This window comes from Uranotaenia lowii, chromosome 3 (assembly GCF_029784155.1).
Source record: "Uranotaenia lowii strain MFRU-FL chromosome 3, ASM2978415v1, whole genome shotgun sequence".
Classification (NCBI taxonomy): Eukaryota; Metazoa; Arthropoda; class Insecta; order Diptera; family Culicidae; genus Uranotaenia; species Uranotaenia lowii.
Window position 1 is genome coordinate 215,235,398 of NC_073693.1, and position 13,092 is coordinate 215,248,489.

The 13,092-nt window shown below is 39.2% G+C and overlaps 1 protein-coding gene across 2 annotated transcripts in view; it reads left to right on the forward strand.

The window, feature by feature from the left end:
* The window catches only part of LOC129755065 (alpha-tocopherol transfer protein-like), a 97,462-nt gene extending 85,327 nt beyond the window's left edge, over positions 1-12,135 (forward strand). For both annotated transcript variants that reach the window (XM_055751392.1, XM_055751393.1), the window contains 2 exons: positions 10,381-10,685; positions 10,747-12,135. In XM_055751392.1, the coding sequence (XP_055607367.1) occupies positions 10,381-10,685; positions 10,747-11,368 (927 nt within the window). In that variant the 3' untranslated portion in view covers positions 11,369-12,135. The remainder of the gene's footprint in view (positions 1-10,380; positions 10,686-10,746) is intronic.
* The last annotated feature ends 957 nt before the right edge of the window (positions 12,136-13,092 follow it).

Here is a 13,092-nt window from a genome sequence, read left to right on the forward strand (position 1 = left end):
AGAAACTTGACCACAATTCTTTCCCTCGTCACTTTTTTGGCTAGACCGTGGCTTAAGGTTGAGTTTGGTATTTTCTTTTTGGCCCTATTGGCTTCCATCCGGTGGACGATTAGTCTGCGCAGCGTTTGCTCTCATCGTGGTCCTGCTTGACCTACTTTAATCTCAACCATCCATCCTTTGGTTTATCCAACGTTACCTTTCAGGTGTCGAAAAGGCATTTGTTTACGAGTAACTCTCCCAGCAATCATCAGAATAAATGATGACCTCTGGTAAATCCTTAGCAATAAATGAGGAACGGCAGTGCACCCAACGTGGCTACCGTATACACATACAAACATACATCGTTTGGTTTGTGAACCGTCTTTTTTATGTATTAAATAGTTCAAGCACGGCTAGCAACTGCATCGTACCAGTTTGCTACTCTGGGTTCTAGAGTACAATGGGGCTACACACGGTGCACACACGTAAAATTGCTTCTTCAAATTCACCACCTGGGTAACAAAAAATAAATTAAAAAACACGTATACACTGAACTTCTAAAACTCCACCTTGATTCTCTGACCTTTTATCACAGACTAATACAGACAAGACACTCTTTTTCAGTTTTTCGCAAATGTTATGGGCAATGTCGGCACCAGAGGCGCGTAGATCACAAAAAATGAACTTACATCATCGAAGCTGGCGATTTTATTTTGGTCAAATTTTCACAGTTGGAATGCAAGTTGCCAAGGAATGATTGTTTTTATTGTTTAGGTTGGTTGGTTGGTTACCGACTATCAGTCGTGTCACTAGGTTCACCTTAAAAAAAATTTTGCGGTGTGAATTGAACACAATTTTGGATTACCGTCCTGTATCTTTTTGCTGCGTTTTTCCGGAAGATGTTCCGATGTTCCGCTGTTATAGAATGAGATAACTTGGAACAAAGCCACGATGGAGACGATTTTCACTCTTTTCACCAAATTTGTGCTTGTTTATTTTTTGACTGATCAATATTCTCCATGGCTACTTTGACAATTTTTGAGGTTTTCAATGGTTAGGGACAATTTCGATACCAGATGGCAGTGCAATCACTTAAGAGTTTTTTTTTGCAAAAAATTTGAAAGAATTTTCTATGGAGAGTCATGTCTGTATTAGTCTGTGCTTTTATCCCATCTAGAACCCCGATGAATCTGTTGTTGAGTAAGGAAGGTTATACTTGCGATAAATAGTACACACCACTGGAATACTCAAGGCACCTCCAAGACCAGATGAGAAGTATCGAGTCTTCTGGGAGAAGAGTCGTTAGAACGGAGTTAGAGCTTCAAATTGCAAATGGGGGTCTGTACAAGAACCACGCGTCATTACGAGAAAATGTCGTTTCTCGAGTTGTTAGAAGAGAGTTCAGGCTTCGATTCATAATGAGAAGAGGGATCGCTGAGAATGGTCGCGGTTTTGAGAATGTTGTGGAGTGCACTAGATCGAGGACCTACCACGATTACAGGGCAGCGTTGAAAAGTTCGAGGTGGGAACAAAGGTGTGCGGCCCCAGATGTAGTGAAGGGGGTAGGAGGTATTGGTCCCATGGACCCAGAGTAGCAAACTAGGGAAACGCGGTGGTTCGCTGTGCCTTGGAATGCAATCCGTAAACGAGGATTTATAACCTGGGTTTAACCAGCAAAAAATAGTAAAAAAAATACCCACAGCATATACATAGGTACTCATATCTCTCCTCTAACGACTCAAGCTCCGACCTCTCCTGGCAAACTGGTAATGATAACTGATTTATGACTTGTTTAATTCTTAGCTATAAACATGGTTGGTCGGCACCTCTCAAATCCTACAGCGCGCTATGTAAATCGCACTGTTATCTGCTACGATTTGTAGTGTGCCAGCGCCTTCCGAATTGCTCTACACTCTACAATAGCAGTACTACTGTGAGTAAATAAGAAATCCCAAAACACACAACTTAAGTGCAATTTTTTTCCTTCTCTTCCTACCGCAGTAGGCAAACAAACAACATGAAACGATATTGTGATGGAAGATGAAGATCTTCATTTTCTTGTTGGGAATGACAAAACCAACTCAGTTGCCTTAAGCAACTCCGCTGCTCCTCTACACTTATAGCGTGTTTTTATTCCGGATTTGCTTCTGGATCCGTCCGAATCTAAAAACGACCTTTGATTTTCGAGTTAATCCATACGTAGGTGTGCGTGAGAACGAGCGCAATGTTTAAATGGGGCTGTCATTTTGTTTTCCCTTCTGGATTTTCGTCACTTAGTTCTTCACATCCGGATTGTCTTTTTTCGTGTCCGGATTGCACTGGACAGCAGAAAGTACGATTTTGCTTGGCTAAGAGGTTCAAAATCGCGGCAATAATACTTTTCCGTTCATGATTACACTGTTTTGTTTTCAGCCACAAACAGCTGTTCGTTGTTTTGACAACATTGGTAACAGTATTGGTGAACTTTTAACAAAACTGACAATCTTCTCAGGGCGATTTCGTCCGTTTTTTCGAGCGAAACTATTTTGCCTCTAGAACAATAAATGAGCACGATGACAGCAGTTAGAGAAAACCTAGGTTGCAACTGGTTTGCCACTAATTGAAAAAAAAACACGCTTTTAGAGAGATTTTTTTTCTGTGAGCGAGTAGTTATCCTTACCGTTAAAAGAAAAGACAATTTTGAATCGAAATGCACAGCTTATCGAAAGCGAAATTGAAATGGATAAGAACTAGTATACTGTGCTTGCGGTTAAAAATCTCTCTCACGGGCAGGGTTGCCAACATTTTTTTCAAAAATCAGGGAACTGGTGAAATAAAAATCAGGCCAAATCAAGCTACATTAAAGTAACGGAAATTTTGCTCAAAGTGATGATCTTTTTTTCTTTCTGTTCATCGCTCCACATTTTTACTCTAATATTTGTTGTGAGCCTACTTGGTTGAATAATTCTACCGAATCAATGGGAGTTATTAAGCATACCCTAGCGACACCATGACCTCCATAGAATAGTTTTTTTTAGTTAGGAAACTTTTGGAGAGCTTTTGAAAACGGCCATAAAATATTCCCTTGAATTGCTTTTTTTTAAATAAGAGTTAAAGGGAATCTTTTGATTGCTTTGATTCAGCCACATTTCCACTTTTTCACTTCACCAATGGTACCTTATTCAGTTCTACCCACCCATTTTTCATTACATTCGCAAAAATCAGGCAAAATCAGGCATCTTTTAAAAAATAAGGGGAATTCGATGGCTTATCAGATAACAATTTGATTAGCCATTGAACCTCAAGAAATCAGGCAAATCCTGAAAAACAGGCGCATTGGCATCGCTGCTCACGTTTGTTTTGGTCGGCATATTCCAGAGGAATCACAGCAAGAAAAATTCGTGTAATTTTAGATTGAAAACGATGCACGAAAACGGAACATCGTTTATAATCTAAAATTACATCATCATTACACTGAGGCGTGTAAATTTAGACCAAAAACGATGCACGGAAAGGGAACAGCTTATTGTCGTGTAAAAATACACAGCGATGTAAAATTTTAGATTTGTTTTCGGGATACTTGCATTTTTATGGAATATTATGAGCCTTTTGAAAAGGAAATTTACACTAGTTTACTACTATTAAATATTTATTTTAAAAAAACATCAATAGTGAAGAAAAACAAAGTACACCCACCATCACGAGCACCACCAGACTGGGGCATTCTGCTGATATTCCAACCGGTCAGCGTCACTGGGGGACCAAGGGGAATTCCGTTCCGGACTGTCATGGTCCGGATCCATATGTCACTGTCGGGTCAGGATAGCTTTTGCTTACAAATGCCTCGGATCGTTCACGCAAATTATTCTCCTGGCAATCAAATTCCGGATCCCTGCCACTTCAAATCCTGCCGTCGCTGTAATCGAGAAACAACTAATTAATTTCAATAACATCATTCGTTTGTTTGCTAATTTAAAAACTTACCACTTTTATCATAGAAATGATGGAGCTTCCTCTTGGAACGAAAACACTCGCGGTTTCCGAAAAATGACTCGACAGGCAAATGGCACAAACAAACAGTTTCAGTCAATTTTAAATCAAATAGATATAATTTTACACTGCTTGTGATATAAATTTCATTGGCCGCTTTATTTTTACATCACGGAATGTAAAATTGTACCAAAACAATTTATTTTTATTCGCTTTTTGAAAAAAGACTAAAATTACATCAAGAGTAGTGGAAAATTACATCTTTTTTTAATTACACTTGTGAAAAAATAGATCACTCGTGTTTTAGATTCCGTATACTTTTAGAAATTTTTTGCTGTGATGAACCAGCTGTCAAATCGCATACAAACGCACCGTACACTCTAATTCTCCTTGACTCAGATTTGAAAGAAAACAATTCAAAATTCGCCAAAACTAGGAAAACTCAAATTTTGATTAGAGCGGCATAACTCAAAACTGAGTTGTAGGGGTTTTTGTTCAGGGTGGTTTAGGCTTGTTCATGGATCGACTGAATGAAAAGCAATCAAAAATTTATGAAATTTTGAAGCGGTTTTGAATGCAATTTCTGATTTCAAAAAGAAAAGGACGATTGTGCGGTGTATTTAGAAGATGGATTCGTGCATTTTAATCCGGTCGGCTTTATTTTTACCACAAAAAAATTAGTGCCACCGGGCCATTTGACCGCATCCAGCCGGTGAATCTACGTGCTGTTTCACTTGATACGCTAACCCGCCAGCACACTCTGCCTAATTTGAACTGATCTGAAAAGACAAGGAAAAAGAAAACACCATTGGTGAAAATCATTTACATTTCAAAATTATGAGAAAATTATACTTACAGTTGTGAATGATGGCTTCCGTAGAGATTTCTGGAAGAAAAGATAAATTTATTAAATTTTGTATTTATCCTTTCGATACCACATAATTTCTAACTCAAAAGTAAATGTAATTAAAAGTTGCACTCACCTTGATTATTGTTATTATTTCGTCAACTTATCTCCGACCATTGCATCCAAACAATCAACACTGGTTTTGGAACTCTCTGAGTTGTTTTCATCTATTTTTAAACATATGCGTCTTCGCTAAGTTCCAGACTTTGAAAGTCAATAGATGAAAACAACTCAGAATTTTGATGGATTCCAAATCAGTTGTTTTCATCTTCATACATAATGCGACAGCTGAACCGAAATTATTCAGTCTCTGAATAATCTAAATTTACCGTGTACCATATTTTTGGTACCAGAACGTCAGTGCGGTTCCCGAAATTAAACACTTTACCCCATAACAGACTCGAAATAGGGTAACATGGTGGTTGCCAAACGCATCTGTTGTTGTCATACTGCAGATTTGAAATCAATTTTAACAAGGATTATGCTGAAAACTCTGCATTTTGTGCCCAACCATAATTTACTAATGTTACCAAAGATCCCTTTGATTGACACTCCTGAGCCGCAGATATCATTTTAAGGATTATTAAAAAATTGGCTCGGTTGAAATTTTTGCAATGAGGACGCCATGTTGCCCCTATACGAGTTTCATTCGTTTCATTTTTCTTCTTCCTGCGGGTTTCTTGACTGGAAACTTGGTACGGGAATTTTTGTTTTCTTCAGCCCCTTGGCATATTCTATAGGAGGATAACGATTATTAGGTTCCCTGCTCCCTGGTAATGGCTCCAGGTTTTTTTTTTTCGTCGTAAGGCGATCGAGGGTCGCTTTTCCTGAGCTCGCGCATGTCACAACATACGCTTACAATTTCCACTACGGAGATGATTCTTTCCAAAGCTTTAATAAAATTAGCACTACTCAGATATCCTTCGAAGAGGGAGTTATCCTACAAAGGCACTAGACGTCATCACGCCATTCACTACGTTGTAATTTGAACCGTAGGAATATACGCTCTCTACTCTGATCCGATGGGATTTTTTAGATTACGCGAGATAGTCTTCCTTTTTGTCTTTGGGTAGCCATATTTTTTCGTATGCTGATTGAGTGTCATTTACCCTGGACTTTGACTATTTGCGCCTTCTTCCTCATTCACTTCCACGGATCTCGGTTCTAAGGAATGTTTGTCCTTTACCTCCCTACCCATTTCATCGAACTCCTAGTTTTATCTTGGATATGAACCCCACCAATTTCTTTGGAGCTGAAAGTCCTTTTTGCAAGATCCGCTGTTTATGGTGTCTTATTAAATATGTCTGAGCGCGATTTAAAATAAATTTTCGGTAAAAGTTGATGTCTCCGTTTTTAAAATACTTTGACCATGCCGAACAGTGTAATACTGGTCACCCGGAAGCGTTTTGTAATCATACTTGCAATAGGTTTCTGAGTCGATAATAAGCACACCATTTTTCCACACAGCATTTGATCATATCTTTTACGAGCTCTTGGTTTGACGGAAGCAGTTTTTGACTCAGCTTTGGCTTCTTATAATTCTTATTTGTTCTAAGAACCAATATTACCTTGACACGACAGACAGTACTACGAAGGGATCCACGATTTAGGCCATATCCCAAACTTAGGCAGTTTCCTACTGGCGTAAGCATGCCTGAGTTCCCGGTCCAAAATTTTGTCCACCGGACCTGGTTTTTACCACTTCCCGGCAATGTTAAACAAACCGTGTGGAGCACATCTCTCAGATTTCCCCTCAGATTTCCCCTTTTTTGACAGATTTAAGCTTTTTTCTTCAGATTTGAGCTTTCATATCCTATGCTGTCGAGGCGAAAAAGGTTAAATCTGAGGAAAAAAGCCTAAAAACGAGATTCACGACCACTTATTTAAAAGATATTGGTCACACGATACATAGACAAATCGTGTAACGTTGCCGGCTCCTGGTTTCTACCCTTTTTTTTTTTCTTTCCACAAAGTTGCTTTCCTCTCCATACTTACGAATTAAATTTCGGACCGCTTAAATGCTCACTTCTTCCATTTTCGCCAACTGAATGAGCGAAATGTTGGGGATAGTACACCATTTGTGCACGATATTTTTGCGCTTTTCCGGGGAATTCTTCTCATTTTCACGAAAATGATGAAAAGCGGAGCTCATGATACACAGAGTTTTAAGTTAAACTACAAACAAAACCCAGCAGAAATCAGCGGTTTAAACGTGATCCGGGATGAAAAGGGTTGTATCAAAATCGTGCTTACATATAATGGGTATCCTATAGGTTTATGTTTCAAGTTTCAAATCAAGGTAAAAACCTGTATCCCACATATGCTGTCGACTCTAACGGTTGTTGGACTCTTTTTTTCATGGTAATTACTTAGGGTTCACCTGGACCTTCACGAGGGTCAAGCTTGAGCTAGCCGACGCAAATCGAGAAATGCGATTCCCTTATCATATTTAGTATAACAATCGATTCGAGTGAAAAAAATAGTCTTTGTATAGACCAATAGTGGCAGGATCGCACGAACGACAGACCCTAATTTTGACTTACATTGACTGAAGAAATCAGATGGGTTAGTGATCATCAAGTAGGATGATTGCATGCGTTTTTAGGATGCCTTACGCTTCTATAAACTCGAACAATAAAAAAGACATACGAAAACCGCAAAAATATCCAGTACGATGGTTTTTTTTCGGTACACCCTGTCATAACCTGACTTCTTAAAGGCTAAAACAAGCAGAAGAGCCAAGGTGAATCTCTTCTCGGTGCAGATATACGGAGACCACGCCATAAATAGAAGACCGATGGAAAAAAACGACCGAAACCAAAAGATTTTCAACCGGTTCTAATCCAAGGCTGAACCAGCTCGAGTGAAGTGTTTTGAAGCAATTGCAGAACATTTTACCAACTGGGATGGGAATCGGAAGAAGAGATTTTCTTGATACCGTGCCAGCTGATGTCGTGTTTGTTCGGAAGAAAGCTATGGGACAATCACTTTTGCTTTTGCCCGGCTGAGTTCTATTTCCCACAGCGGGTTCCCCTCCCATTTGTTGACGTTCAACTGTCAAAACTTTTTTTTGTTCATGGCTTTCCGGACAGGTTGAAACATTTCGTTCGTTTTCCAATAAATTTGCTCGTTTTTTGTTTTCGAAGAACGCAAGCAAAGAAATCCTGACTAAGAGTTGCATCTTTCGGACTGGAAATAGACTAAGTGGAGTTTTTCTACACCAGTGAAACGATGACATGAAATGAAGAATGGAAGCTTTGAAATTTATTAGATCGGTAAACGGCAGTTTTTAAATTTATTTGAAGTTTGAAGAAGAAGTCTAATATTGTTAAAAAAAAACCCAGTTCAATGCGTCATTTGAAAAAAGGAACTCAAATACTCTGAGATATGTATTTCAATTTTATTATTTTCAAACGTATAAGGTAGCCATTTCAACATGTTAACAATAACCAAACTTGAAAAGCCCACCCCCAGAAGTAATTAAACGCCTCCACCGAATCCATTCCGATCAACAAGAGCCTTTTGTTTTACCCCAATTAAGAGGCCGGTTCAGTACAATTAACAGGAGCCAATTTAATGAATCGTTGCCCATTGGAAATGGTTCTTTCACGTCGTCGGCGTCCGTCGCCTTCATCATTGTCGTCATCATCATTACGACTGTCGTCGGCGTCGGCGTCATCATTAATGCAATAGTTGTGCGCCTTTCTGTGGGCATAGCACAGCAAAACCCGCAAATGTTGTAGGACGACGCCAATTCAATGGGCAGACGGAAATGATTGGGAAAAGTCTCTAAGGAAATGTTGTTTTTGTCAATGGGAAAAGAGTCTCATTGGACCAATTAGTGAATTGTTTTTGCGAGCATTGATCTTATGACTGGGTGAAAATTGTAGGTTTAGTAAAGATAGGAATATTTAAATTACTTTTAAAATCATGTTAGAAAAATGAAAATTCTGAATGGAACAATTCAAATTCAGTGCATCTAACTAAAAGTCATATCCGAGCATTGAAAATGCAAAAATTGCTATTTGGGAACCATGAATCGAAGGTACATTGGTATGCGTGCGAACAGCATTTGAATAGCAGTCTGCCGAGCACAAGCCACGTGGTCTCCTACAGAACACAGTGGTTCGAAGTTTTTAAAAAAAAATTAATTAAATTAATCTCACAAGACTTAAGATGTTTTTCTTATCTAAAAATTGTTAGATCGATGGCAATTTATGACATTAGTATATAAAATACATAATTAATTGAGTTTTGGAATCGTTTTCTATTGCTTGGGAACCATATACCTACTAAGATTTTTTTTTGTATTTTTGTTAGAATTTTTTTCATGGAAACAGAAGTTGGAAGTTTAGGAAAATATCGTTTGCTTTCCAATTATTCCTTAAAATATTTGATGTGAGTCGAATTAAAAAAATGTTTTAGCAAGGTTTACATTTTAACATCTATTTGGCGTGTCGAACCACTGCACAACGCCCCGGGCATTCGAGATGGCTTTTGCTAGAAGCTCATAATCTCAGCCAACAAATTCAAAAGGGCACAATTTCAAAATACCATTCAAGAAATTTTTCAATTTCTTACTTTATGAAGCCAAATTCCACAATATGAAGACAGTTGTTTGGTAGTGAAGTGCGGAATTTTTGGTCTTCGACTTTTTGGAATGAAACCTTATTTTGTGCTTCCCTTTCAACACAATCTCATCAATGTTTTCAAAAGCCTTTTTGTTGTATGAGTGAAGCCCGGTGTTCCATCGTCGCATAGAACTTTACGCTCAGCTGACGTCATTCTGTCAGTGGCCTTATATTCAGAATAGCCAACGATTCTGTTAACTGTCAATTGAGCATTGTTGGTAAAGATCTATTGCACATTGCTGGTGGCCAAGAATCGGATCATCAAAACGGCAAACATTAGTTACGACGGCCAAGTAATTGGAGCACCGCAGTGAGCACTTTGCATGCATTTTACTCACATTAATGAAAGTTCCATAGAGAAAACATATTTTTGTTGAACTCTAAGCAAGTTAGCAAAGGATGTTCTATGGTGCACTCAACAGGAAGGTAGGAATGTCGAAAAAAAGGGTAAACCATGCCTTAGGTGCCAAGGTCGGGTACATTTACCCTAAACTAAAAGGATGTAAACAATCACTAGCACAACACATAGTTCTTCCCTTTTACTGAGGAATGATGTGCTTTCAAGATCGCCAATGTGAAGTTTAAGTAGTGGACACCATTGAAAGCTAGAGTAAAACTCTAACGTGTTCACTACTGGAACTTCACATTGGAGATCTTGCCAGTACATAACTCCTTAGTTATAGGAAAAAACTACAGATGTTAGTTGTGCTAGCGATTGCTAACATCGTTGAAGTTTAGCTTAACTACTTGATACATTCTTCAACAAAGTTGTACGTTAGGGTATCATAATACACTTTTACTTATTTCACGCTGACCACAATCGTATTTTTATGCACCAATCCATATGTTCATTTATTTTAATTAATTTTTTTTATTTCTCTCGTTATCTTCCAGATGACTCTCGTTCAACCATCCGGAGACCTGAGCGCCAAGATCAAGGAGGAGCTGCGGGAGCCAGCAAACCCAGCCGACATCGACCGCGATATCGGAATCATCCGCGAATGGCTCAAGACCCAGCCCCATCTGCCCAAGGATATGGACGATGCCCGGCTCCGTACCTTCCTGCGAGGCTGCAAGTTCAGCATGGAGCGCGTCAAGGCCAAGCTGGACATGTACTACACCATGCGTAATGCCGTGCCGGAGTTCTTCACCGACCGCGATGTCAACCGCCCTGAGATGGGCGAAGTCCTGAATGTGGTGTAAGTTGATGAAGTGATAAAGTTCTAAGGTTGTAGCTAATGAATTCCCTATCTTCAACAGTCACATGCCACCACTACCAGGTCTGACTCCTTCCGGTTGCCGTGTTGTGATGCTGCGTGGTATCGATAAGGAAATCGGTACCCCCAACGTCATTGAATCCATGAAGCTGACTCTCATGATTGGAGACGTCCGTCTGGCCGAGGAAGCCGTCGGTGTGGCCGGTGATGTCTACATCATGGATGCCAGTGTGGCCAGCCCTACGCACTTTGCCAAATTCACCCCCACCCTGGTCAAGAAGTTCCTCATCTGTGTCCAGGAGGCCTACCCAGTTAAACTGAAGGAAGTCCACGTGATCAACGTTTCGCCGATCGTCGACACCATCGTCAACTTCGTCAAGCCCTTCCTGAAGGAGAAGATCCGCGAACGTATCCACATCCACAGCAGCATGGAGGATCTGTACAAGTACGTGCCAAAAGAGATGCTGCCCTCCGAATATGGTGGCAATGCTGGATCGATCAAGGACCTGAACGAGCAATGGCGCTGCAAGCTGGGCGAGTACACTGCCTGGTTCAAGGAACAGGAAGCTAGCAAGGCTAACGAAACTCTACGCCCAGGCGCTCCCAAGACTGTCGATGAGCTGTTCGGCATGGATGGCACTTTCAGACAGCTGACCATCGATTAAAGAACAAACAGTCCAACAACATCCAAACATATCCGACGGCGCCCATCCTCAGTCCATCTACCGACCGCCGATAAGAGAGAAAAAAAACATCATTTCGAATATCAAATTTAGCGAAAAATTTAATTAACCAATCTCATCTCGCACCGAATCCTTCCATTCCGTCACCGTTTCATCCCTCCGCCCCCTAATAAGTAATTAGCTAAATTACTCCAAATCGATTACAAAAAGACGCTCCCAAATATTCGATCCAAATTTAAAAAAAAAATCACTTACATAAAGTAAGCAAAAACACCTAAATAAATCGTTTCGATTTTCGAAAGTAAACTAACACCAACAGCAACTTGTGAAGAGATTTCAGGACCACATTCCGGTCCGTTTGGTTTAAATTTTGTTTTTTGTTTTAACTCTATGTTCAACAATGAATACTCACCAGCCAGTAAGCATAGTGCGCGTAAGAAGTTTTGGCCTCGGTTACTCCTACCTTATTATAAGTGTGCGCACCTTGTCTGTGTTCTTCTCAATAATCAGGTTGAAAAGCCGGGTTCCAAACAAAAAAAAACTGTTACTAAGTTTAGAGAAAAGTTAAAAACAAAAACAATCGAAAATCGAAAAATTCCAATTAGATTTATGCTACCAGAAATTCTAAAAAAAAACAATCTTCAGAGAGCCGTCTGTTTTTGTAGTTATGGTTTGTTTTGTTTAATGATTTGTATTTTTGTACTTATATTTTGCTATTAAAGACTTTCTTGTTTAAAAGGAACCGAAAATTGAACCGTGTTGATCAATTGAAATGAAAGAAAATTCTATGTTTATCCTTGTCAACCGCATTGCAAAGAGAACTGCACATTGGGGTGGTCCAAAATAAACTGATATGTCTCCGAATTATCCCCTTTAGGGTCAATATTGTTCCCCGGCCTAACACATTTGAACTGATGATTACCTTTGTCCGTATGAGACCATATAAATATGGATTTCTCTCTGTCGGATTCCTATAGACTAGAAAAGTACTGGAGGCCGGGAAATATTTCTAATATAGTTTGAGACCCCCCCCCCCCCCTCTCTGGAAATAGGGAAGTGGTCCCACAAACAAAATAAACATGTTTGAATATCTCGGGAACTTATCAAGTAAACGTAGCCAAATTAGGCATGCGAGGGTATATGGGTAGGAAGAATATTTTAAGAAAGGTTTACGATCCTTCCCTTTTTTTCATTTTTGAGATAAAAAGTAGGGAGCTTCCATAGATTTTTTTGTACAATTCAAGGACTAATTATGCAAATGTTACCAAATTTTACATGGGTTGTTATTTGGGTACGAGAAATGTTTCTATGAATATCTGGGACTCCTCCCCCTTCCATTGGTGAGATACAAAGGGTGAAAGGGGTTTCCTTTACAATTTAATGCATTATTCGATGACTTATCATCAGGGCCAGAATAAGCTATACCTTGATAGCTCTGGACAATTTTTCACGAGGGGACCCTATAAATCATTTTTTTTTTTCATATGCCCAATTCAGAACCAAAATAGGATTTTATTCAGACGCGCAATTTTAAGTCTCAAATTAAAATCGTAATATAAAATTACAATAAAATTCAAAAACAAAATTTAGATTCAAAGTATCAATAAGAGTACTGCTGGAACTGAAAAATTTTTCATTCAATCCCAAATGTTTATTTCACTTTCATATCTTTAAAACACCCAAAAATCGTGTTCATGCAATGTGTT